The 26,889-nt window shown below is 41.2% G+C and overlaps 1 protein-coding gene across 4 annotated transcripts; it reads right to left on the bottom strand.

The window, feature by feature from the left end:
• Positions 1-61: 61 nt before the first annotated feature.
• On the bottom strand, positions 62-24,061 carry LOC142376900 (vitamin D3 receptor B-like). 4 transcript variants are annotated; one of them, XM_075460572.1, is made up of 10 exons: positions 23,792-24,061; positions 22,987-23,060; positions 13,551-13,698; positions 12,523-12,653; positions 10,915-11,111; positions 10,715-10,814; positions 10,167-10,347; positions 8,644-8,795; positions 6,665-6,781; positions 62-6,133 (listed from the first exon to the last, which is right to left on the bottom strand). In XM_075460572.1, the coding sequence occupies exons 3-10, from the start codon at positions 13,694-13,696 to the stop codon at positions 5,880-5,882; spliced, it is 1,278 nt and encodes a 425-aa protein (XP_075316687.1). In that variant the 5' UTR covers positions 13,697-13,698; positions 22,987-23,060; positions 23,792-24,061; the 3' UTR covers positions 62-5,879. The 4 variants fall into 4 exon arrangements, with proteins under 4 accessions (XP_075316687.1, XP_075316689.1, XP_075316688.1 ...); XM_075460574.1 differs by having other exon boundaries at positions 23,796-24,061; XM_075460573.1 differs by lacking the exon at positions 23,792-24,061 and adding an exon at positions 23,374-23,781.
• Positions 24,062-26,889: the final 2,828 nt, after the last annotated feature.

Genomic DNA, 26,889 nt, shown 5'->3' with positions numbered 1-26,889 from the left:
CGCCCTTATTTTTGCCTGAGTTAGGGAACCAATCACAGAACGGGGGGGGGGGGGGGGGGGGGGGGGGGCAGCAAGACGATGACGACGTCTATGCGCGACACCGAAGCTTGTAGAGTGTTAATCCAACATGGCAGCGGACACAACGTTACCGTTCAATGCAGCCTTAGAAAGTGTTTTAAGTAGCTTAGAACTCAAGTTTACTTTAATTTTAATTTTCTTTTCTTCTTCTTCCTCGTCGAATTTCTGTCGCTCTACATACGTCATCTGGTATAAGTGATACAATTGGCTACGAATCGCGCGCAAAGCAGCATGAGAAGAACCAGACGCCATTTGATAGACATTCGTAGCGCCCAATAAACGGCTCTAGGCATTCGTAAACCACGCCTCAAATACGAGAAAATGCACACCTAGTTCTCAGACCACCATCTCATCGAGATGTGGACGCGTCAGCCAGGCTAGTATACATCCCCAACTACAATAATCATAACTCCCCGAATTTTTATATCTATGGTCTCAAGTCCACACAGAAACAACGCACGCGGCATGACGTCACTTTGCTGCGTGCCGTAAAGCGAAGCAGAACGCGGCAGCAGCTTGAAGCTGGGGGCCGAATGTCCGCGGTGTGGAGGTATTTTAAAGTGGATGACAAAAACGTTGCGATTGCAAACTGTGAGATATGCAAATTTGGGATTTCAAGAGGTGGCAAGGACATCGCGAACATCCTTGATGAGAGCAGGAACAAGCTCAAACCTGACAAGGTAGAGATGTTGTTTTTTTTTTTTTTTTAAATCAAGAAAAACGTACATTTCCTTCTGTGAAGCCAGAGGAGGAGAGTGAGAATTAGGAGTGCAGTTAAAGCACATTACTGACCTTACTTTATAACACTGTGGCACATTTATTTACTTGTTTGTTTACATGCCTGCCAGGTATTTCAAGTTGAGCTGCTCGTTTTTATATTAGACATTGTTGCACTAAATTACAATGTGAAGAATTTGTTTATCACTTGATTACTTTTTTTTGTTCCTCACAGAAGTGCTCAGTTTATAAGTGTTAAATGATTAAATAAGTTTAGAAAATAAAAATAAAAATAAGGGACATCCTGGATCTGTTTCTTTGCCGTTCGTCATTTTTTTTTTAATGTACTGTAGAAGTATCGGATCGGGACTAGGTATCGGCAGATACTTAGAATCAAATGACTCGGGGCAAAAAAAAAAACCTGATCGGGACATTCCTAATATCAACGGAATATTGTTTTCCTAATACGCACCACTAAGTTGCACAATGTTCCATTGAGGCTTGGCGCTCCACTGGGGACAGACACTTTGGACGATGTCCATGTTATGTAGTGTCGATTACACATAACTTGGCGGCGCTCAACACAAAAGCAGCATTGCATGGATACTGAGGATTTAACGCCTTCCAATTCCCCTTGTTTGACCAAACTTTGGCAGGGAATGACAAAGGTGTAGGAAGAGACTTTACAACAGAAGGAGAGAGGAAGACGAGGAAGAGAGCGCAGAAAAAAATTAAAATAAATAATCAGGTGAGGGTGATGTGCACCGGCCACGATAACAGTATCAAGCGGGGCACCTCTCACTTCTCCTTCTGCTGCAAACTCTTTCAGGTTGTCGCCTTTTTAAAGCTGCATTCACTCTGAAAGATTCTCCTCTTTAATTCACCCTTCAAAAACTGATAAAGATACTGTGGATATTGGCGACAAGGCAGCAGGATTAACTGCACCCGTTACTGAAAACGACATGAATATAAGATCAAAGTAAAGGGCGAAGATGCAGAAAAGAATGCCGCTTCTGGAGTAAATTCAGCCTCATCCTAGCCAGAGTCCAGATGGTCAGAGTGCAGGCACTATATCAAAACCAATCCTGGTATTTTGTGCGTTAAAAAAAAGAGAAAGCTTTGCTAAGTTTGAGAAGGGAAATTTAAAAAAAAAAAAAATGTACAAAACAACAGAAGAAAAAAAAAAACTATGAATGACTTCATTAGCTGGACTCTCCCAAACCTGTGAGATATCTCTGAGGTAATCATTGAAGTATGACTCATTAGACAGCAATAAATACCAACATGAATACAAATATAAAAGTAAAAACAGAGGCAAATGCTTAATGCTAAAGCAAAATCTGAGCCAAAAGAGGTAGGTATTTTAGGTAGATTATGGTGTACATCCATTGAGGACGCTCCTTTTTGTAAGAACTACATTAGATTGATTCCATTACAATGCCTGTCCAGAAGATAAGAGCTGGAAAAGAAAAATAATAATTAAAAAAAATAAAATAAAGACTTTAAATTCGTTGCATGGAAGATGGCCAACGGTTTCGCGTAAATGATAATACTCGACGTGTTTTTCTCAGACAGGATTTGCATTGGCAACAGTTATACAAAAACTTCAAAAATGTTTTAAGAACATGAAAAACTGTAAAGCTTGCTGGTGATAGTGTACCATGAGTTGTATATTGCAGGCCTTGTTACTGTGTTGCATTAGTGTTCCTACGGGAATCCGTACGGATTCTGAGCAGCCTACCATAATAGAAAACAAACAAACCGGAAAGTCCGACGATGCATCACATTCACATTTACTGTATTTGCATGTTGTGAACATGATTTTTGGGATGGAAAATAGAGGGAGGAAAAAAAGTTAAAAATAAAAAACCTTTCTAATCACACATGTCGTCATGTCGTATTGATTCCATGTGCTAGCACCATCTATATGTTCAGTTAGTAGCTATAACGCATCCTCGAGAGCTTTCCTGTTCAGTTATCAAATCCCCAAGAGAAACTCCTCTTTTACCCTGTTCTTGTGTTGAGGGAACCGTCCCCGTGGCACTTATATTGTTCACCAAAACCGCCTACTGTATCTAACATACACAAATCAACACTGCACCTCAAAAGGTAACAAAAAAAGAAACAAAACAAACTAAATCAAACCCATTCCTACATACATACTCAGGAGAGAATAAATCGACATGGAGACTTCTCAAAACTTCAGTGTTCAGTAACCAAGCACATCATTACACTCACCAAACTGACATACTGTACATACGAGTGGTACTGCCTAAAGACGCTCGAGCCCTCGACTACCTAAGTTACATCACAGCAGGGTCATTTGTGGGACGTGTGACATTAAATATAGAATCCAAAAGATTTTCAGGCCAAAAAAACCCCAAAAACGACAGATTACGGGAACATTTAAAAAAAAAACAAAAAAAAAAAAACAGTTACCTGTTTGTTCTATGTAGATTAATTTAGGGGGGAGGGGACTGTCATGTTGCAGAGAATCACAGTGACAGTTAAGAGTTAGAATAAACCCACAGTGACAGAACGGCCTTTTATGATGCCAACTTAATATATGAGAGAGAGAGAGAGAGAGAGAGAGAGAGAGAAAAAAAAAGGAAAAGATATCCATGCGGGCTACACCGACCGAAGGAAACCCATCACAACTTTCCACATGCAGCTGTGTGCCAACGGCTCAACAACAAACGTGCTCTTCTCTCACCATCTTCCACACATCGTCACCTCTGTCTGCTGAGACGAAAGCTATGTCTGACACTGGAGGACCACGTGGCCGACCGTTTTTAAATTGATGTCCTCTGACATCTGCACTTGGCAGGACTAAGCACTTTTTTTTTTCTTTTTTTTTTTTAGAGGATTGCCTCATGTAGAGGACACGTCACCTTCTTTAATCTTATACAAATCCCACAGGCAGCGAGCTATAGAGCGCTGGCCTGTATACCCAAATTATTAAAGTCTCTTGGCAGTTTGGTTAATATGCCATAAGATGCTACCCGATAAAGCATGAGCCAAAGATGACTGACAGCAGAGAGAAGGCAAGCTTCCATGATATACAAGGTCATGTTCCTAAAGCCACAGATGAATAGCATTTACGTTTAGTAGATTATAAAATGAAAAGTCCCAAGGCTCTGGAGTCATCATTGTGATGTACTGTAATATAACAGGTGTTTAGCTGGCTTGGTGATTTATATGGCTTATATTTGAGGACATCTTGTCCTCTTTCTGAAAAGGAACTGTGGAAGTTAGCATCATCCCACCACAAAACAAATGAGAATCTGACTGTGTCAAACACCCAAGCAGCCCCTGTTTAAGCTGTTTCTAAAGTGTTTCTACCAAAACACACAAGTGTTTCAGAACATAGTGATAATAGTTTAGAACGAAATAATGGTCAACTGTAATTGCATATATCTGTCTGGGTAAAAAGCCCTATGTATAGCGGCAGACATATTAGAATTATATAATAGATATATATATATCTATATATATATATATAGATATATATAGATATATATATTGACATATACCTGGTATTTACAAAATGCAGCCACTAGAGGGCTGCGCAGCATACATCATCAAACAGGAGGGCCAGGGTGTGGAGGTGCACAGCACCACCACCACAACCAGGCCCTCAGACATTCTAGAAAATCCACTTCCCAGTCAGAAACGAAAGGGGTGTGATATCTGTGGAGGTCTGAAGCAGCTACCCAAGCTCTCTGCCCACGAGCTCACTGTATACTAAAGAGGAACAATTCATGGAATTGTTTTTAAAAGGTGAAATGACCTGTCGATCAGAAACACCTATTGCAATTATATCCATGTCTATGCAAGGTCCATGTATGGTATGCAACGATATAGGAACAAGAAGACAGGCCGCTTGCCTTGGCCTCCATAAATCATTCCAGTTAGATTTGGCATTGTAGCCCTTTTAAATCTGTGACCACATAGAAACGGTATATCAGTACGTAGGGTTGACTAAAGGGTGGTTTAACAGTGCTTAGGGTACATGTGGTAGCAGTTAATTATTAACAAGGAAATAAAAAATAATAAAGTAATCAAAGACACAGAATAACAAAAAAAATAATAATAATTCAAAAGAGAGCAGCAAGCCATAATGCTGGCTTGGTTTGATTGATAATTAGCAGTGTAAAAGTAGCTAACACATTTAGTGGCTAATTCTCACCTCAAAACCAGGCACCCTACGATCCTATCAAAACCTCACTATATTACAGAATATGCTCTGTATTCTGCAGTATAAATCTATAGAATGATACTTTCCTTCATACGCTGTGAGGCTAGTCAGACTACTTGCCGAGTGGCTGCATGAGCGAAGCCAGCCACGGAGCAGCAAAGTTATTTTTAGGTGCTGAAAGCTTTTTTTTTTTTTTTTATAAACGTAATTGACCATACCTTTGGTGAAAGGTGAAAGGCGTGTGTTTGAATTGTACACAGTCATATAAATATGCTGCCTTGGAGAGAAGCAGATTAAAAAAAAAAACTAAAAAAGAAAACAAACAAACAAACAAACCTGCATGATTGCTGAATAATCAAAAAATTCTGAGTAATGTGCAGGCACTGCTTTTGCACTGGTAAACTGAAAAGTAAGCTGTACTGTATCTAAATTGTTCCGTTTCACATAGGTGATGAAGATATAAAACCCAGTAAAACCAAGAGGTAGCTCAACTGAATGGCTAAATGAATAACTGAGAATACTTGTTGTGTTGGTGGGTGCATGACATGTGCACACACAAAATGTCCAGGCATTTAAAGCAGCTGTTTGTCGAGTTAAATATGTACAAAAACACTGTATACATAGGCAGATGTTGTATGAATAGCTTAATTTGTACTATATGACATTCCCTTGTTTACTGTCACTTAACATCTGCTTGCTCTCAACATAAACTTGGCCTATACACCAAGATACACTTCGGACTTTCATTCAAGTCCCACACAAGCTCCATACTCCACACCTGCTTGTAGTCCATCCAGCACATTCTCAGCTCCCTCCTTCCACTTTTACCCCTCGGGGTCTTGTCTCCACCTTCCACCTCCCCACAACTGGGCTTCGGAAGAGGCTTCTAGGAGACTTCACCGCCAAACACTTCCAACACCAGCGGGGTGAGCTGCATGCTGTGCTCCGGCTGGAAGGACAGTAAGCGGTACTGTTTGGAGTGCTCCTCGTTGAGGCTACGCAAGTCCGCCAGCTTCTGGATCATCTTGGCATACCGCAGCCGCCCTCCTGGGTGGTGAAGCTGGATGTAGGCCTGCAGGGTCTCTGACAGTCGGTCTTGGAGGGCTTCAATCCTCGTGTGCTCCTGCACACCTGGGCGGTCTGCAGCAGAGAGGGGAAGAGGCTCAAGATATCTGTGGCTGTTAAACAGACTGGACTAATTATAAAGGAATACTTATCAGTCAAAATACCCAACATGTCTCTCGCATGTGTAGTTATAACTTTCCAGTCAGGCGACTTGCTAATTTTAGCTCAAGGAGGGCACACAGGTAATATTAATGAGGCGCCTTATACACACTCAGCGATGCAAACATCTATTCAGTTACACATGCTTGCTTCATTGCACAACTGTACATACATAATGCATGTACAGTGTCTTCTGAAAATGGATACCACCCACACAAATGCATTTATTCACGTAGAGGTTATTGCTCACAATCCAAACAGAGATGCAAAACTCCCACAATGCAATTTATGCTGAAAAAAAAGTGGGGGAAAAAGGCACTTAAAGCATCCCTTACTTAAGATGTTTGAATTGTTTTGTTACTATAACAGTCATAATGATGAAACTGAGATTCGTCATCAACAATTCATTGTGGCTCTCCACATATTTCCCTCATGCAGCTACTGTACCTGGAGAGAGCAAACAGATGGCCATTAGCAGTACGTGCTCCTCCTCATTTAGGCTGAGCTTCTTCAGGCCCACCTGGAACTTCACCAGGGGCTCCAACAGCTCAAGAGTGTGGCCCGCTGTAGAGGATCAACATATTAGTATATTCTGAGCAGCTTCAAACTCTATCACAGAGGAAAGGCCCTCAGGGGAGTGCTATCGTCCCTCTTAGTCATCACCATTTCGCTTTCCTCTATGGAGTCCTAGATGATGAAGATATTTTTAATCAGCGTTCTCAAAGTTAATGTGATAATAACACCATCTCATTTTGCGGTTTGACAAAAAAAAAAAAGAAAAAGAAAAACAGTGCATATATAATCAGATTCCAGAATAAAACTCAATTTCAGCTGATGGTGGTTATGGACCACATTGTTGTTTATTGACCGCCACACATATCAGGAAGAAAAACTCTTTCTATAGCTCTCTAATCTATGATTTTAGTTATTACATCCAGTCTGCGATATTAGCTGTAAGCCAAGCACAAAACTAACACCGACAGTGTTAGTACTTGTAATATGCAACAGAATACACCAAGCTGAAAACAAATTACAAGGTGGCAACCTCCGGTATATTAACAGTAGTGTTTGAGTCATATTGTAAGGTAGTGTAATCTTTCAACAGACTGCAGCTCCTGACTGTAGTAAGGTCCAGTGCAGCGGCAAAAACCAGAGAGAAGGACACAGAAGAGTAACTTTGTATCAACCGGATTCATATTTCCACCACTGAGACACTGAGCACAGTGACCAAAATTGAACAATTCAGCAATTTAACTATTTAGGCATTTAATTGCTGAAAATTACATCACTACCTGGCAACCCACAAGGCCACCTTCATACGGGAAGGACTGGCCTGGTAATAGTACATTCCTCTGGAGAATGTTTGCATTAAAAAAAAAAATTCCATTCAGGTCAAATCTAAAGAGATTAAACAATGCAACAGATTTTTTTTTATTGATCCCCATCAAGTGGATGAGGTCATTCAATTAAATGGGAATTAAAAACAGACAATAGATAATGTTTTCTTTGCATATGTGTATTCTCGGGCTAAGACAGGCAAATGGGAGTAATGATTAGTGCATTTTATATGTCATTTTTGAGGGTGTTTGCGTTTATGTAAATCTATGTGAGTCAAAGGTCACACCACATACAGACATTTATGACTTATTATTGTGACTAGGTCTCCTTGCTTTGACAGAACGGCCGGGCTGTAGTGAACCTCAATGCTTTCTGAGGATGTGCCAAATTGCTCCAGATACACAGAACAGTTTTCTAATTCTAACACTGAACTCTATGTGAGCATTAGCTTTGTTAATATAAAGAATTGAGTTTTACTCTTTAAAAAGAAGATTGCTTATTAACTGCTGTGAGATATACATTTTATTTCAAATAAACTGTCACAGTGAAGGTGTCAGGGGAGACAGTTGTAGAGGAGAGTTCAAAATGCATGCACTGTCACTGCCTGAGAAGACTTCTTTTCAAGCCATATTTGTGTCACATACTCGGTGATATTTAAGGAGAGCACAACAGAGCTTCAGACAGTGGATGTTTTGTAGTGAGCAGGTCAGGAGTTACATTCTTTGCTTGATCCCAGAGAGAGGGGATCCTTTTTGAAAAGCAAATGAAAGCCACAGCGACTTCAAAAGATAAGTAAGACTGGTTTTGCAGAATTACTTGCATTAGCATCTTTGGCCTAAGGGCGTGTACACGGGCCACTGCCACTAACCTTATCTGTAGTCCAACACTAATGATACGGGTGCCTCTTTAGGAGCCAACCGTTTGCGTCATACACAACATAAAAGTGTTAATATGTAACAAGCACAAATGTTTCTTTGTTGTTGTTTTACTTGGAGTAGGAAAACAAAAAGCTTGCGGTAAATTTAGTCTTGAACACAAGCCAACCTTTAGAGCAGTCACGCTGTAAACACAGTGGACTTCATACTAACCTTTGGTGACATCACTGATCTGGTATTTAAAGTCAGGCGCACCACAGCTCCAGGACATGTCTTCCAGGTTGAAGCTCTGATTCGAGCGCAGCATGATCACCTCGATGGCACTGGACTTGAGCAAAGCAATCTGGTCTTCTGCAGTCAGCTCTCTACACGGAAAGAAAAAATACGATCAAAAATAAAGTCTAATGTGTGGAATGTGACAGTTCAGCAGTCGTGCAAATCATTTAAAATAAGTCTGATAACGACTGGTTTAATGGCTTTATGTGGAGGCAAAAACGCACACGGTACCGGTAATTCTTTTCTGCTCGCAACTGCCTGTAATGTCATATCTCTTAAAACATTTTTAAATCAAACTAATCACATGGCAGGAGTCATGAGCTGAGACATGTAGACGTTAAGGGAACGTCTGGCGTGTTTTTCAGGGATTATAATACAGATCGAAAGTGGGCAAACATTCCAAAGGTAATCCATCATGTCCATCACCCCTTGTCAGTCGTTATGACAACTTTCAGGAAAATGCAGGCTCAAACTCGTTTCAGCCTTGACTTTGCAATGACCTCAAAACACACTGCCCGTTTGTCCCTGTCAGCACACCACGAAACAAACATTCTGGAAGGCAACAGTTTCCATGAGTGGAAGGTGGGACAGAAACAATAGCATCCTGGTCAGTTTAGTTTTACCTTTACAACAAAAGGGGGAGAAAAAAAGCGAGTTGTTGTCTTTCACATCCATGTGATCCTATTCTCTAACAGTGTTTTCTGTTGTCAGGGTTGGGATATGTTTTACTCGTAAAAAAACTTCAGACACTGCTCATCAGACACACAACCAGTGGTTGTCCGGCAGGGCAGGAAACATCCAAGCACTGAGGGAGCGTCTTCCCCTCTAATCAGACATTCGCCAACAAATACACTGGCAGGCATAACGTCCCAATGACAGCTCGACCGTGGCTCAACTAAAGAATATTCAAAATGATCTGAAGATCGTCATACGCCATCTTCAGTGGTATATTGCATCCTGTAAAGCCTATCAGTGATCTATGGTCTTTGGACCGCAGTCTTCACCATGGTACAACACCAATTCATCGAGCAGAACCAGTAGGTGTACAAAGTCTTCAACAAGCAAGTAGGTCAAAGGTCACTGTGAGAAAAGCAAATACAAATACACAAGGGGCAGTCTCAAAGTTCACTGAGGCAAGGATAAGATGTTTCCAGGCTATTCTGTTGGGAGAAAAATTATACCTTATAAGTCTACCTCTTCTGTCACTGTTATTGGCACTGACTCACAATACTTCCCTAAATGAAAGTGAACTGCAGACAATCATACAAAATTGGTTACGCATCACTATTGCATAACATGGTTGTTGGCCATTATTACCAATTTTAATTTCACCATCTTATAACAGTCAGTGAATATTTAGTTTTGGAATCAAATTCTCTAGAAAACTTGGTTTCTTTTGACCGACTACCACCATACAATTACCAGTGCAAAACAGACGGAAAGATACGACACACACGTACCTGAAGCCCGGGATCATCTTAGCAAAGCCGATGACCTTCTGGATACTATAGGAGACCAGGTCAGCCAGATGGGGCAGCATTGAGAAGCTAGAGCCTTCCTCCTCACTGGAGTCAGGGCTGCTGCCCTGTTCCTGGTACATCATCAGCAGGTTGTTGAAGTTCAATTTAGTGTCAATCGACTCTGCACCAGGATAAACAGAGCGGGGTGGAGGAGATGGGAGTTGAAAAGAAAAGAGAGAAAAGTGTTCAAGTGATGGCATATGACCCGCAGACGTGTTGAAACAGAGGACTAAAAAATACTCCAGTCTCCGCTAAGTGTTAGGTGTGGGTCACATGACCACGCCGCTGACTGTGTTCACTCCATTAGCGATGGATACATTAATGAGCTGCTGTTTACTAGTGAGAGTCGGTGTGTCTGCAGAGTACAAGTTATTCACACAGGTTTTTTCCGATTTGTTTGAAAAAAAAAAAAAACAAAGGGGGAGGAAAGTTGCTGGAAAAATTATTCAAATAAATCTTCAGTGTTATTGTTGTTACTCGTCTGTCACCTGGAGAATGACTGAAGGAGTCAGAGGATGCATCTGACAGGGAGTGGAGAGAGGCAGCTCTGCTAGCACTTCGCGTCACTGGGCCCTCTCGCACAGGAGGCTACACAAGAGAAAGGGGTGCGGGTCAGGAAAGTTATGTCAATACTGTCGTGCTGTCAGCATTCCAATACTTTGACTTGATGATGAGAATTTGAACAAACCCTAAAGCGACAGAAGTCAGAGTAGGAGTCGTCGAATGTTTTGTGGTGCGCCTCCACCAGCGTGCCAATGACTTGACTCTGTTCATCAGTGAGTCTGGGCCGCCGTGCCTCCCTCTCTGCCTCGCGCTGTGCCTCCTCATCCTTCCTCCGCTGAATCAGGTCCTTCTTCCTCTGTACTTCCTCATCTGTCAGAATGACTGCAGGGGAAAAACAGAGAAAGACAAAGAAAGAAGAAAAAAAAAAAAGGAAAAATTTCAGGAAAAAATATGTACGTAGAATTTCTTTGTGCAAGAATAACATACATAAAACAAACCAGAAAACATGTGGGGGCAGAGTCAGGTAAACCACTGGATAATAAATTATAAATAGCCAGAATAACAGAATACATCTACAACATCAAAGCTGTTCTAAGGTACAGCATGTACTTGGGTTTAACACTGTGATGACAGCTATGTTGATGTTGCGTTGGGTGAAAGGCGGTTGTTATTCTCTGGAGGAAGAGAATGGGAGGGGATGGGTCCATATGGAGACCCCTGCTGCATTGAACAACTGAACGCATTGTCTTTGTTCTGTTCGCTCCTTGTTGTTCTAGCCACTGAATTAGCTCACAGAAACAGAGAGCGAGAAAGAGAAAGAGCTGGGTCTCGACAACATGCAGCTGTTTTTGCAACATCACTGGCTCCTGTTCACACACAGTAAACTGTACTGCCTTTGCCACCACTTCAAGAAATGCTGGGAAAACACTAAACAAAACATTAAGCTCGCAGGGTGAGGCGTTTTTCTTCAAAGAGGCCTTTGGATAATATCCGGACATTAGCAAAAAAAAAAAAAAAAAGAAAAAAGATGTCCCAGCAACCTGAAGACTATGAAAACAAACAATCTGTGGAACATGGAAGCCTGGCAAGATTGCACATAAGGTGTATAAATTTACATTGGGTATAGTTAAAAAACATGTAGGGGCGTCCACTAGTTCAAAACACTTTAAAGGGGCAAAGACCCAGAGATACCTGACCTGAATCCAAACATTACATAATATTTTCAGGAGGAACAGGAGGCCCCCCTGAGACAGCAAACATCACATGTGCAGGTTTCCCTGACAATTAAGAAAATCTATTTTTTCCAATAATAGAAAGAAAGAATAATTAGATCCAATGTAAATAAAATACTGCTAGGACCACATTTTGTTCATTCTTTAAGCAGCATGCTGCTCTTAGATGGACGTAGAACATTAAGTTGATTCAGATTAAGCACTTTGTGCCCCTCAAAATACTAGCTCAAGTCTCCACACAGCTCATAATTATTAAAGTAATCTACAATAAGAATCCAATCCTTGCTACAAAACATTAAAAAGAAAGTCCACAACTTAAAGAGCCAGTATGAGACTAATTCATAGTCTCAAAGCAGTTAAAATGCAGATGTATTACACAGTGATATAGATATTCTTTTAGGAAATAGAGTAACTCCCTTTTTTTTTTAGTCATTAACATAAAGAAAACGCATTGCAACATCTTGTAGGTAAGAAAAGAAACCCAAAGTACACTGTGTCTTTTTAACAAGCGCACGTTAGAATGTTGTCTCGAAGAGAAATGGGTCACCTGTCATACTTACACTCTTTCATCATGCCGATGTCCACGCAGCGTTTAAGCCGGCATGCCTGGCAGTGGCGCCTGTTGTCCTTGGTGATGGTGCAACTGCCGTTAAAGGGACACGTGAAGGAGGCCTTGCGCTTCATGCTGCGCCTGGATAAATAGCAAAAACTTTAAAGTCTATTTAAATACAAGTATAAAAGAACGTATATAAGGACACAAAATGTCTAAGAAGTCAGCGGATTTATAGAGAATTTGATTTAAGGCTCAGTGTGTGTGCCTCAACATGTTTGTAATTATGTGAGGTTTTTTTTGTTGCTGGAATGTAACGTAGCAATGAGGCACCTTGACAACGTTTTGCACAAATAATAATCATGCCAGGGATGGATAAACATTTTTTTGCCCTTCAAGCGTGGGATTGTAAGAAACAGCATAAATTTGGACGAGCGCCAAAGAATCCAGGGGTAGAAGGGGAGTCTTGCCAAAGAGTGACGCAAAATGTAATGATTTAGTCACATGAATGTATGAACATTTATACACAGATGTGAGCAAAAACATACAGACACGCATGCTTTGTGAGAGTTCAAACCAGGGCCATCAGAGATGAGGAAGGAGATTATTAAACATCCGCGTTTTTTTCTGCTCTCCCTTTGAATATCAACACCGCAGAGAGGAACAAACGCAAATGGTCGGGTACGTTAAACACACGCATACTCAAAAAAAAAACAAAAAAACAAGACTTACTCTGGTTTCTTCTTGGGTTAAATTGGAAACTCATGTCAATGAGCAGGGAGCAGCCAAGGCATTAACTATAGGACTAAGCTCATTTGTATTCTCGACCTGCTGCTGAGCATTAGTGCAAAAACAAATGTTCCCAGTGGTTTTGAGAGTGTTCCTTTTTGACTGTGGGCGGCAATTACATTACATGTGCGTAACCATGTAGGTGGCCATTAGAAGTAAAAATTTAAGAGCTCGTATGTCTGTGAGTAAATTAATCTGTGACGTGGTAAAGAAGCTGTTTTTTGCGTCAGTATATGTGCATTTGTTTACCTGAAAAAGCCCTTGCATCCTTCACAGGTCATGGCATTGAAGTGGAAGCCGGAGGCTTTGTCGCCACACACACCGCATATCCGCGGCACATTCCTATCAAACTCATCGGGGGCCAGACTGGAAGTACTCACAACGGTAGACTCCATCACTAAACGGAGGGGAGTTGGAGAGAAAAGGATGAAGAACACCTTCTAGTCAAAGAAAATGCTCACTTACTGAGTCACTCAGCCAACAATTAGCACACAAACAGAAATGCACGAATAAACCTGCCAACATCTAATATCATTAGTAAATGTAGATATATCCAATCAAATTATAACCACTCGCAATTTCAATACAAAAAGATACAGTAGAGGACAAAACTGTGTAATTTCATCGAAGAAACTAGCCATTTTCATTCCACAAAAACCTTACATTGAGCGAGACATCTCTTTTCATCTGCTGACCAAAATGTTTGCATGTGATTCTTCGTCCCAATCTTCCCTTTGGAAGAAAACTAAACTCCAGTGGTTTTATCCTGGGGGAAGGAACTGGAGCCATATGAATCAAGTGGAAAAAACCCTCTTTCACCCCAAAAAGCTGGATATGGGTTACATTTGATTACATAGTGCTCCGAGTACCTTTTTAGCTTTTCCTCTTGAGAGGGGGAAGAAGAAGAGAGAGAGAGGAAAAAAAAAAAAAAGCAGGCATGTCACCACAAGGCAAGCATCCTCATAAACTATCACTGTCCTTCACAAAGCTCCCCTCTTATTCCTTTGTTTGCTTTCACTGCAGAGTGAAAACAAAGCAAATGATGGACGAAGGAGGAAGGAGGGTAACTAAACCCATACTTAACAAAGTCACAAATCAACAGGTAGGGGCCTAAATGAATCATTTATATTAATTTTGACAGAAAACTTCATCATTCGTGCCTTATAAAAAATGTATCAAAAATAAAACCACACAAGCTGAAAAGTTGTTGTTGTTTTTCAGTTTTTGTCCATCGGTGAACAGGACATGTATTCTTTATCAAACAGAGAGATCTAGTCGTTGTCTTCTTTTTTTACTGCAGACGTCATGAATTGCAAGGGCTCGAGCTTCTTCGGTAGCTCAAACGGGAACCACATGCTTCGACCAGGAATCTCTGATACATCTGTTACAGTACACCAAAACATATCTGCAAATATTTGTCGAGGCAACTCAGCAGATGGGCTGAACAGAGTCCTGATAAACAACAGACCACAGAGAAACATGTCAAGACTGTTTTGGTCTTGCTGCTGAGGTCGTGAGCTTCAACCAGGTGAACCTGAAGCAGAGCAGAGACTTTTTTTTTTTGACACTATCCACGAGGAAACATTACATCACAGATAGACAATGTAAAAGATGCTACAAACACTCCCTGTTTTGAGAGGGTTCTTAATAGGCATCAATGGGTAAAGATGTGTCCTAAACAACTGTAGCATTCCTTTATTTCTAAAGGTCAAAGTACACATGTTCACTTTAGGTTCCTTCAGAATGACATACTAGGCCATGGCAGCTGCACAAATCATCGGTCGTTTGTAAACAAATCAAAAGCCCTGAAAGTGTTATTATAAATTTTTAAATCAATGGACGCATCATATAAGGCCCCCCTGAGGTATTTACTATAGAATATTTGAGATTCAAAATGAGAAGGGCTTTTATTTCAAGCTCTTGCACTCCATGCACCTTAAATAATGTGCATTAATTTGCGAGGGAGGCCTTTGAGGGTATACATCGCATGTATGCAAACCTTATCAAGAGTAAAAACTCAGCTGAACAGGAGTCAATGTAAATCAGATAATCCCCTGAATGCAGCATTTTCTGGCTTCACGTGATCATGAAAAAAAAAAAAAAAGGGTTCTCTGATCCTGAGAAAAATGAAAAACAGAGGAGACACTTACAGTCCAAGCACTGTTTTATTCATTTTTTTCTAAAAACAACTGATTGGTCAGTAGGCAGTGCTTTCGTGCATCTTGATCTGTCTTGTTAAGATAACCAGCTTAAGCTTAACTTAAGCTAGCTCACTATGACACTAATCATAGTTTGTTCTACAAGTCTGTGGTAGCATCCAGAGAAGTGATAAACTATGGATGAAGTTTTCTTCATCATCATCATTACAACAACAACAACTAGAAAAAAGAAAAAGCGCCATCTGTGGCCGATTTCAAAATCTAATTAGTACTTTTGGTCGGTCTAACATAAGAGTCAGAAATCCATAATGGCTGTCATGTTACGTAATTCTGACCAGTATAAATGGAACAGACTTCACAATGAAGTATACTGTATCAGTTCTACTGCCCCTCGGCAAAAACTAATCTCAGCAGACTCTTACACTCATCATTCATTGTGAACCAAAACACCCATTTACCTTACTTTATTATCGAATAATCACTGAAGTCAGTCCTTTGTGACTGCATTCAGCCTTGACAGGCCATTAGACTAAATGCAAGGCAGAATTGAAAGAGCTCTAAATAATGCATCAGGTTATTAGACTAGATCTGTACTCATTCCAGTCTTGGGTACGCAAAGCCAAACAACAGGTTTTCAGCTTCAGGCCACGACTGAATGTCTGACTCTTGACCGATATACATGTTGTGCATACAATTTGGCAGGATCAATTAAATCCTTTGCTGCGGTAATAATTCTAAACATTATTCCCTTTGCCAGATGCATAAAGTTTAGGCATAGAGCAGCATAACTGTAACATAGGCATATTTTACTCCAGCTCGACTATGAACACCTTTACCTGAAGGCTAATTAATACAAGACACCATGTATTTAACAAGGCACCCACAGCAATTCTTTCAACTCCCTTTGCTATTGTATACATTTAAGGATGGCTGCAGAAATTGTTTACAAACCTAAGAAGGACTTTATTAATCATATCTCTTTCTCGGGCGATTGGTGTTCATAGTTCTTACAATAAAGTAGAACGAAGAAAAATTGAGGGCTCTTCAATCCTCCTGAGAATCCACTGAGGCTTTACAACCTTTCATGAACGATGCCAAGGAACGATGTTATGATCCATAATATGACTGCAATATTGGGTTATCGTTTTAACAGGGCTGGACGCACCAGGAGTAATTACTGATAGTGAAATTGTGAAACACCTGCAGCCATAAGCTGCAACCGCATTGAGTGAATGACAATGTGAAGGTAGCTCCTCTTATACTCCTGAATAGCACTGCATTAGCAGAAAATATGCTTACACCAACTGGGTGTATCACAAATATCTTGACGAAGCACAATCTGATTGTTAAGTCACCAACACAACTTTATGTAAAATACTATGATTGTCTTATGTTGCCTAAGCCTATCATGGACTGTGCTCTGTTGTATGTGAGATTTCTCTTTTACTAATATAGTACCTTTGCTGTAAGTTCAAAATGGCAGGTTTTACATCGTAGTAGCGAATTAGGGCTGAATGATAAAAGGTAAATATGCCACATTTAGCTTAATATCGCAATCCCTATTCAACTTATGCACACACAAATACTTCAATATATTGTGCCTATCTCTAGTGTATTAGCGGGGGATTAATTCCACTGCATCTGTGCATGCTGGTTAGCTGTAGAATATGCACAAAAGCAGCATAAACGCAGCCATCTTCAACAAACACGTGCTTGTTCTATTTTGAATCAAAATGGCTGTGCGCCGTAAACATTTTCTTTGCAATACTGATGTTGTGCATGTTTTTATTGTGGTAAAAAACACATTTTGAGTTTGTGAGTTTGGGCTTAAAGTGATGGGCAAACTATCAACACTGAATCAAATTTATAACAGAAGATAAAACGAGAGCATAACTGTTAAAGAGAATGTGGCCCAGTAACTTTTTTTTTTTTTAAAAATCACAATTATCTTGTTTGTTATTTATTTATTCATTTATTAAATCTCATTTATTCTTTAACTGCAAGTTACAAATAAATGATTTGGGACAGTCCTTCCTCACAGAGTAGGAGTGTTTTCTATCTGCTCGTGTCTATTCCACCTCACTACTCAGACTGCTGGGATGAGTTCTCGTTTACCGCCCTGTGATTGACTGTATCATTCAGAGAGAAGAGCCAGCCTGCAGTGAGAGTAACGTAGGAGGAGAGAGGGATGTACGGGCCACAGAAGAAGTGAGAATGAAGGGATGCTGAAACAAAGAAGTAAAAACAGACAGATATGGACTAGGAGAAAGCTGGAAAGGGAGGGGTGACCTGTTTATCACAGTGTCTTTCTGTGTCACCACGGCCAAATGTTCCCTGCTGGCAGTTGTGGAAATAAGTGAGGAATATCATGAGGAGCGGCATCTTCAGGAAGATGATTAACACAAACAAGACTGTTTTTGTCATTTCAAAAGGTGGCTAAAAATACACACAGTCAAAAGCGACTTCAGTTCCTGGCTAAATATAAATGCGCCCAATCTCTGGCTGTCCCTCATCTTGAAAAGGATCACGGCAAAAAAGAAAAGAAAAAGAAAAAGATGTGCCGTTCATGTTAGAATTGCATTGTCAGTGTGCTTTTAGTTGCGCTGCTCCTACTTCAGTTAATCTTTCACATAAAGGAGCTGCTTTTGTCGTTACGTACTGATTAATATGGAATCTGTCTCCTGGTAAACTGTGCTGGTGAAAAAACTAATCATTTAAATTCTAACGCGTCTTTTAAGGCTAGAGACCTTTAGGTTCAAGGCAAAAGTGTTTTAAAAGTGGTAGTCGGGGTTAAGCAACATGTGACAGCCTTGACACCATTGACCCTTCTGCTCACCCTTCTGACACATATGCGCTGGCTCACAGTTTCTCAGAACAAAAAAATCAAACATGTTTACAGTGATTCCCAGAACCGCACTGGAAGGCAAGGTGAAAGTGTGGCCCCTATAGAAAAGCGCCAGGCACAGGGATGTTTTCTTACAAATGAAAATAAATTAATTACAAATGAATAAATAAATAAATAAATAACATAATACCATTCATTCTTTTCCAGATGCTTGGCCTGAAATACAGAATGTAAATTGTTCACACAGACACCTTCTACTGCATATCAGACAGGTGTTAGGAATGGGATGCCAAGTATATCTAATCACAATAAATCACAGAAAAAGCAGTAAATGTCAGTTTAACTCAACCAATTATAAAAATGCATCGGAACACATGTACACCACAAACTGACTCTAACATGTCATTTCAACTGGGTGGTGAAAGCTGCAAAATAAAGACACAATCCCAATTTTGGCTGAATAGTTGGAGGAGAGGATAGGGAGTTTCCCCTTCTTTCTTCCCAACAGAGGAGCTGAGAGAGAACAAGTGCAACTTAGCATGCAGTGGTACAGTGACTCATTATTTCCTCCTTTGATTTATTAACAGTATGGCTGACCTGACATGCGTGTTTCCCGTAATCCAGAAGGCGATGTTATCACTGTTCCCAGGTTGGAAATGAAAAGTTGTAACTCTTAATTGGGATGTTGCTGCATAAAGACCACAGCTCTTTCAATATAGCAATGCGTGAATGTGGTGGTTAGAAGTGATAGTTTGAGCTGCTGTGAGATATTTATGAAGGGGAAAGTGCCAATGTAGATCATGTCATGAGTCCAGTCCCAATCCCAAGGTAACTTATTTCCCTCTATTCTGCTCCCCATTTGATTTTCAGCTCCATCAAAAGGGTGCTGAGTACCAAAATGGATAGTGGCCACTGATTCTTGCTGTCAAGAATTACAGTCGTAACATCAGTGAGACATAAGCCCCATACACACACGTCGCTGCTATTTACTCGCTCAGCGAGTGAAGTCAATAGAATGTCTATGTGTTCACGCGAGGAGAGTACAAGCGATGCGATGTGGGCGGATTCCGAGATGAACATATTTCAACTTCGAGCGACGCGAGTAAAGCGAGTAGCCAATTAAAATGCAGAATACAGATTATTGACAGGTGACGTTCCCCCAGTGTTCTCCAAACAGTGGCCACCCAACCAAGTCAGCAAAAGCACCCAAGCGAGTGGCGAGTAGGCGAGTGAGCGAGTAGCGAGTAAATAGCAGCGACGTGTGTGTATGGGGCTTTAGGCTGTGAAAAAGATATGGAGTGCAGCCAAGATGTTAGATAAATCTTCATAAAAGTCTATACCAAGCAACAAGGAAACCCATCCAAAACACACGGCAACCTTTCAACAACCCTAATAATATGATGCCCTTAGTACTTGAGTGTTGAAATGAAATGTGACTGAAGACAGAAAGATTCAACAATATGAGCAGAGGGGAGGATCCAGGCGGCATTTCAAGTGCACACAGACATGTAGAGAAGAGAGGAGAAAGCGGGAAATAAAAAACCTCTGGCATCACGTCCTAAGAATGTCAGCAATGAGTTTACAGACCACATCCCAACACATAAGAGTCAAAGTCAGAATCACATCCAGACCTATAGCAGGTCTGGAGGAAAGAGAGGGATTGCTGTGGAACGCCAGAGCGAGAGAAGGCGGCCCCGGATGACAGTCCAATGAACATCTTCAATCTACATCACATGACGCAATCCCACAAATGGTTCTGAAATTGTTCCATCCTGCCAAAAGTTTCTCTTGAAGGGAAATAAAAAAAACAGCAAAATAGTGGGAGAAAAATATAAAGGGAGGAGATGAGGAGAGAGAGAACAGACTGAAAGAAGTTGATGAGAGTTGGGGAGGGGGGACATAAGCCGATGTGTTTTACTGCATACCTCGGGCTGGGTCACTACGAGTACAGAAGAGACATTAAACAAATCAGATCTGGAATGACCCAGGCTGCAGAGAGAACTGGGCTACAATGGAAACACATGGCCTTGTGATTCACCCAGAGAAGCACATGTTAGCCCACAATACCAGCAAAGGATGAAAAGGAAATTTAAACATGGATTAAGGTAGGGAGGAAAAAAACAAGCATCATTACTTGGAAACATTATTCCGATTAAAGACAAATCGAGTTTAATTCTAACATGTTAGATCTTTAGAAAATTTCCTTGTAAAAGAAAGAAATTATGTATGTATGTATATATATGGATATATATATATATATATATACACACACACACACACACACACACACATAACATCCTAGGGAGAGCGACAGTGCAGAAAACAATGAACAAAAAGAGACAATGTGGACCTAACAACAACAACAAAGTAGACAAACTGAGTCTGTAATGCAGCTAAACAACTGGCTTTGCAGACTAGTCCAGTCCTGTCTCTTCGCTTCCCTCTCATTCTCCCTCCCACAGCCTCCACGAGTCTATCTCATGCTCTTTTTCTACGATCACAGGGAGCATGTTACAGCAGCAGTAATAGCACATGACAAGGTGACCTGTGCCCCACACAGGATGGGCTAAACTGGGATGGAAGGGGTGGGGGGTCCCATGTCCCGTGTCCAGCCTAACCCCCCCCCCCAACACACACACAGGCCCTACTGCTGGCCAGCAAGGAGAGAGAGAGGCAGTAACGGCAGGCTGCCCCCTTATGCTGGGCCTCTTGCTGGACTCTGGAGAGGGGAAAGAGACGAGGCAGGGAGAGGTCCACTAAAGCACACACACGCACCAAAAGTCCTGTTAATGTCTATGCTGTGTTTGACAGAGAACGCACATTCTGTAACACACAGAGCTGCGAACACAGAAAGCCAACTGGACAGAACCGGACGGACAACAGACATGTGGGAGGTGGGTGCAGGAGCAGTTACCCACAAGTCAAGTTATATAACCCTCTATAAAACGCTGTCTCTCTTTCAGGAAACAGTTTTATTAAAAGTGTAAACTCTAAGGAAATTCCTGTACAATCACTTTATATGAAATACAGATGATGAAACTAATTAGGATCAACTGCCTTTGATATCCAACAGTGGCAAACTGTATTTGCTTTCAGAAGATTCTTTTCTGCATGACCTGCCCTCCATATGCAACAAATATCACCTGTGTGATAGTCAGGCTAGAAATCATCAACCACAGGAGATAATTCAGGGCTCGAGGACATATGGGGGAAATGAACACGTCATTACCTTCAAAGGAAGTAAACAGATGTGAGAAACAGAACGCATGCACAGAGGTACATACAAAAGGGTCTTTACAGTTATGTGCAGCAGCCTCATTCTTTCTATAGTTCCACATGTAAAAGGAAGAAACCAATGACAGTAGTCACAAAAGGGAGGCGGTGGGGGGATTTCAGTGGATCGGAAAACTAATGGACTGTACCATCCCAACCAGCACATTGCCGTAAACAAACCTGCTACAGCAGCACGCAAAAAGACAAAAACCAAGCTCATATTGTAGATTAGCAAAATTGCTATTTGCTCAGTCCCACAGAAAACTTGATGTGAACCCCCAAAAGCCACCAGGTCAATATTCAAGCAGAATAATGCTGGTGCAAATCATACTGACTCTTTAGTAAATGTTCACACCATTTAAATTCAGAACCAATATGACCATTGATTATAAACCTGCACGGCTGACACAATTAACTGTCCCTATATCAGTTAACGAGCTCCTGTAAAAACGGTGTCAGTGCCGTTTGTATGGCCGGCATTTTTTCCAACATAAACTGAAAGGTGTGGAAAATATAACATGAACCTCTCTGGAAAAGAAAAAAAAAAGAAAAGAAAAGAAATAAGCATATATACCACTTGCTGTTAGAAGAACTTGATCCCTTCACATTTACGTTTTTTTTTTTTTTTTTTTTTTTTAAAGCAGCCAAGAGGAAAAAGCTGGATGTTGTTTAAATTTCAGACTTAAAGGAGAAAACCCTTGGAGGCTTTTGTTCAAGACATGAAGTGAGGGCAAACTAGTCGTAGAAATGCAAACAATTCTACCAAACAGTGGTGTGTCATGTTGTGTTTTTGACACAGATACACATCTCCCTTCCTGCTCATGAGACTCTCATGGTCTTACAGAGGTTAAGGCAAGAGAACGTCTGCACCAAAGCATTAACTTGTACGCCTTTATCCTCACACTCAATAAATGTTGTGTGTGTGTGTGTGTGTGTGTGTGTGTGTGTGTGTGTAAAAACAAAACAAGAAAAGGAGTTATGAAGTGTGACAAAACCAGCAGCAGTTCATAGTAATGATTAATTTGAACAGAAAATAAAAACCAAAACGCTCCACACTTTAATGATTTGTATTGGCAAATTTCCTATGCAGTCCTGCAGATTTCATTACACAACAGTCAGGCTTCGGTGTTTAGGGCTGAGAGTGGTACTACGGTCACATCAAATGAATCAGGCATTTGTTTATTCCTATGAAAACTGTTTAAACTTTTCGTGAGAGCATTTGTCACATTTCAATCAATCAACGTACAGCCATAAAGTCACGAGACTGTAATAAATCCATGACAAACTCTGGCCAAAAAGCAAAAGTTATAGATTTCATAACATGTGAATGGATACTTTCACACAGGCATTACACGTAAGTGCATTTTTACATGTGCGACTTAAAAGTATAAGTAAAAACAAGGCTCACCTGGGGTTTTAACATGCCCGTTCACAATGTGTAAGACTGGAAACCTTTCTTCGCTTTATCCCAGGCTGTTAATCCTGTTCAATACAAGAACAAATTGGCATGTCGCAAGTCACTGAGAGGGCCTTTACCTTAGGACCTGACCCACAGTTACTCTGTTTATGTAACACTGAACTATTTCCAACAGCAACATACACACTCAATAGTAATCATGCAGCACTTGAGCGAGTACGTAGACACAAAGTCCTTATAAAACGTCAATTTTACTGTGTCAAACATGCTTGTTCTAGGCTCTTGAGCGACAAAAACACACACACACACACAAAAAAAAAAAAAAAAAAAAATCAACATACGACTTCAGCATTCCTCCACTGTATGCGAGTTTCATACCTCAGCTCAACTTTCCCCCATCAAGACCGAGTAGCTTTTAATCCTCTTTAGTCGCCGTCTTCTTCATGCTTTTAAAAAGTGTCTCCACCATGTTCGACATAGTAAATTAGCTTAAAGGAGAAACGACCGCGTTGCGCTCAGCTCGGAAATGTGAGGAGACTTGGGGAGAAAACGTCAAACTCGTACGCCCTTCCAGACGTTCACACACACGCGCGCGCGCACACTCACACACAGCATCAGTTGTAGTAGCTAGCGTTAGCGTGGCTAGCTGGCTGCTTTAACCCTAGACGCGGCAGCGAGTTCAGTCAGCTTATGAACAGTTCTGCGACCGCGAGCCACGGACATTCAACGGAAAAACGCAGCCGTCGGGCACTGAAAGGCTAACACAAGTGCTAACATACAGAAAACTCAGTCATACCTACGGCTGTCCGACGATAAGCAGGCTAAACCTTCTTCTCCAGGATCCAAATAGATGGCCATTACTTTTTGTTATGTACCGCCCCTCTCTTCGATCTCTACAGGAAAAAGGGATTTCCCCCTCGGCCCCTACAATAACCAATCATAGGTGGACTCTGCGTGCGTCTTGCGTTGTGGTTGGTAACGTGAGTGTCCAGTCGCTGTCTGCTTGGTCCGCTCCGGTGCTAATAACGCGGAGGACCGCCCTGTCAAACAGGGGTGTGTCGTGACGTCAGAGGTAACGAAGAGGTAAACAACTTTGACCGCGTGAGGTTTAAAGCAACATGGTTTTACCGTTGATCTCTGAATCAATGGAGTCGCCGCGCGGGGATTACCGTGCTCACACTGGCCAAGTTATGTTGTCTCAGTAGGTGGAAATCGTTTCTTTGATGCCTGGTTTTCACCTGCAGCGGTAACGAGTCTTTGTTTGCAGCATATACGCATTGCATTTTTTTTTTTTTTATAAAGCCAATAAGGTCACAGTTGATATAACACCCTTGAAACGAGAGATGTCGCGCCCCAGATCTTTAGTTTAATACATTTTGATTCGCGTTTCCTTTCACTATGCAAATGTGCGCAGCGAGGCGTGGGTATTTGAGGGGTGTGTCCTCTCTGCAGTACAGTGGTAGGCTGGAAGGCAATGCTGCTGCATGGCGATGTTGGAATGGGTGTGCAATGCATAAAAAATGTCCGAATATCCTTTCAAACGACAGTTAATCAGATCCTTAATTGAATTCGTTGGACATGTTCTTAATTCACTCCTTTGCTTTCTTTCCGTCTGTCTGTTATTTTTGTAAGGGATTGCTCTAAGCGTATAGATTCTCTGGTGGGTGGTTAAAATGGTGGTGGTGGAGTGTGCGTGTGTGTTTGTGGTTTTAAAACCAGTGGAGGGGGCCTAAGAGAAGGTCAGATGTGTGTCTAAAATGCAAACACCATAAAGGCCTCAGATAAGAAGGGGAGTGGAACAAAGAGAGGGGGGCTAGAACCAAACACACACATCCAAGCAATCAGGAAAACAAGAGTAAGTGTGCAGAATGTAAAAAAAACCTGCAGACTTTGAAACCGCAATCTACTGTGTATTCATCATGAATACTGTGTCAAGCATTACACAGTTATCACCAGCGATTTACAGGACCAATACAATTCCCAACATGTTTAATATTTTTATTGTTGTTCTTCTCATTTTCTAATCCCTGGCCATAATTTGTCGACTCTACTCTGAAATTATCTTAAGCTTTTAAACATTTAAAATAAAAGCTAACTGGAAACAGCAATTCACACAACAGCTTTAAAATCTTATCATTAAACAGATTAGAGCTGTAATCAGAAAATGCAAGTTGCAGCCAGTTTATTGTACCTTACAATTCACGAAAGGCGTGAACAAGCTACCCCTATTTAACGGATTTGTATCATTCCTCCATTTCACCCTGCATTGACGAGTGAAATAGTCATAGCATAATCTTCACTGCTTTTCTACTCTCCAAATCTCCAGCTAGCATTGCTTTTCCCTCCAAAACGACAAGAATTTTTACAAACATTCTCTAACTATTCTTGTCCATTCCACATTAAACAGTTGTACATTTTGTACCCACTGTTTTGCCAAAGAGTACAGACCACTCAACAATTAGGCTCGCACCATAAACCCCAAGGACACATGAGCAAAGTTCACTGTCGGCTACAGACTTGTTTATGCCAGCTTTGCATTCTATCTGTCACTCAGAACTAGCATATTCTGAGCCTGCCAACACATTAGACAAGTGTCATAGGCTTAATAAATGTTGATTCATGTGCAGTAACTGGTAGTAAAGTGTGTGTGTGTTAGGTTCATGTTCATGGAGAGTTGATCCTTATCCTGTGGCTTGGCTTATTCCCAGCTCTGGCACCAGGACTGGATCAAGCCGTTCTTCTAACGGGGATTTATTTGGCTCCGCAACACCCATGTCAGACACGCATGCTGGCCCAGCCATTTTGCTCCAGTTCTTCACAGTAAGCTGGCTTGCCGTTTGGAAACCAGGCGAGTGGAAACTAGAAATCAGAAACACTTGACCCACTAAATCTAGGGGGGTCAGAATTTGTGGCAGTGGTGCAGAGTCATGAATTACTGGCATTGTAACAGAGCTCATGCTGCAATGTAAGGAGGGACATTTGACTATAGGATTGTTTGTGATGCAGAATTACCTAGTGTTGGTATGCATATCCAATGCTATAATGTGTGTGTGTGTGCATGTTTAGAGGATTTTTCCTTTTTTATGGAAAAACTGAATTTGGTCGCATTGTTATTTTTGTCATAATCGAATAAAACATTTCTCATAAGGGAAACACACATTGCACAGAGCGAAAAACTGCATTTGTGAGTCTTTGAAAAAAAAAATACTGCTGATGCATTGCAACACCTAATAGAAAGGTAATCAACTGCAATGGACGCCTTAAACACAGCTTTGGCAGTCTGAAGCCAATTAGCCACCTTGGGAAGCCCAGCTGTGCGTCACATGTGTCGGCCTCTCTCCCAAACAAACTGAACATGTTTTACACAAGCTTCAAGAATCACATAAAGAACCAAGTGGGTCTAAGAGCTCTTAGTGCTAACGAGAACAAAGCCCTCAGGTGCACTAAAGTACCTGAGAGCATCTTAGGCCACGTTCCGACAACATGTGCTGATCAGCTATCAGATATCCTAATGGACACAATCGACTTTTGCCTGCTCTATTTTGGTGATGTTCCAGTGCTTTACAATACAAACGCATGTTATGCGTATGAAACTCAGGATATCCTGCCTGTGGGACTACCACCCTGTTTCACTTGCATCTGTCCTCATTAGATGCCTCGGGGGCCTGGTCAAGACCCACATAGACTCACTTCCCCCAGGCAATGCAGATAATCTGCAGTTTGCATTAAACGTTAAATCTTCTGAGATTGCCAGCACCTTAACTGCACAAGGCCTGTCGCGCTTAGGCAAAAGGAATACGCTGTGTCATTGAGAATATAACAACACAGAATGTATCATAATTCCCTTCACCCTTTAGGGACTATGTAAGCACCTGTAAGTTCTGGACTTGCTGA

Source organism: Odontesthes bonariensis, chromosome 3 (genome assembly GCF_027942865.1).
Source record: "Odontesthes bonariensis isolate fOdoBon6 chromosome 3, fOdoBon6.hap1, whole genome shotgun sequence".
Lineage (NCBI taxonomy): Eukaryota > Metazoa > Chordata > Actinopteri > Atheriniformes > Atherinopsidae > Odontesthes > Odontesthes bonariensis.
Note: the sequence above shows the minus strand (reverse complement) of the source record. Positions and strands in the feature narration are given on the sequence as shown.

Coding starts and splice junctions, on each gene's coding strand:
- LOC142376900 (XM_075460572.1), bottom strand. CDS start 13,696: ATGGAGTCTACCGTTGTGAGTACTTCCAGTCTGGCCCCCGATGAGTTT. Junction 10,815..10,914: donor CTGACTTCTGTCGCTTTAGG/GTTTGTTCAAAT, acceptor TCTCTTGTGTAG/CCTCCTGTGCGAGAGGGCCC. Junction 10,348..10,714: donor CTCCTTCAGTCATTCTCCAG/GTGACAGACGAG, acceptor ATCCTGGTGCAG/AGTCGATTGACACTAAATTG.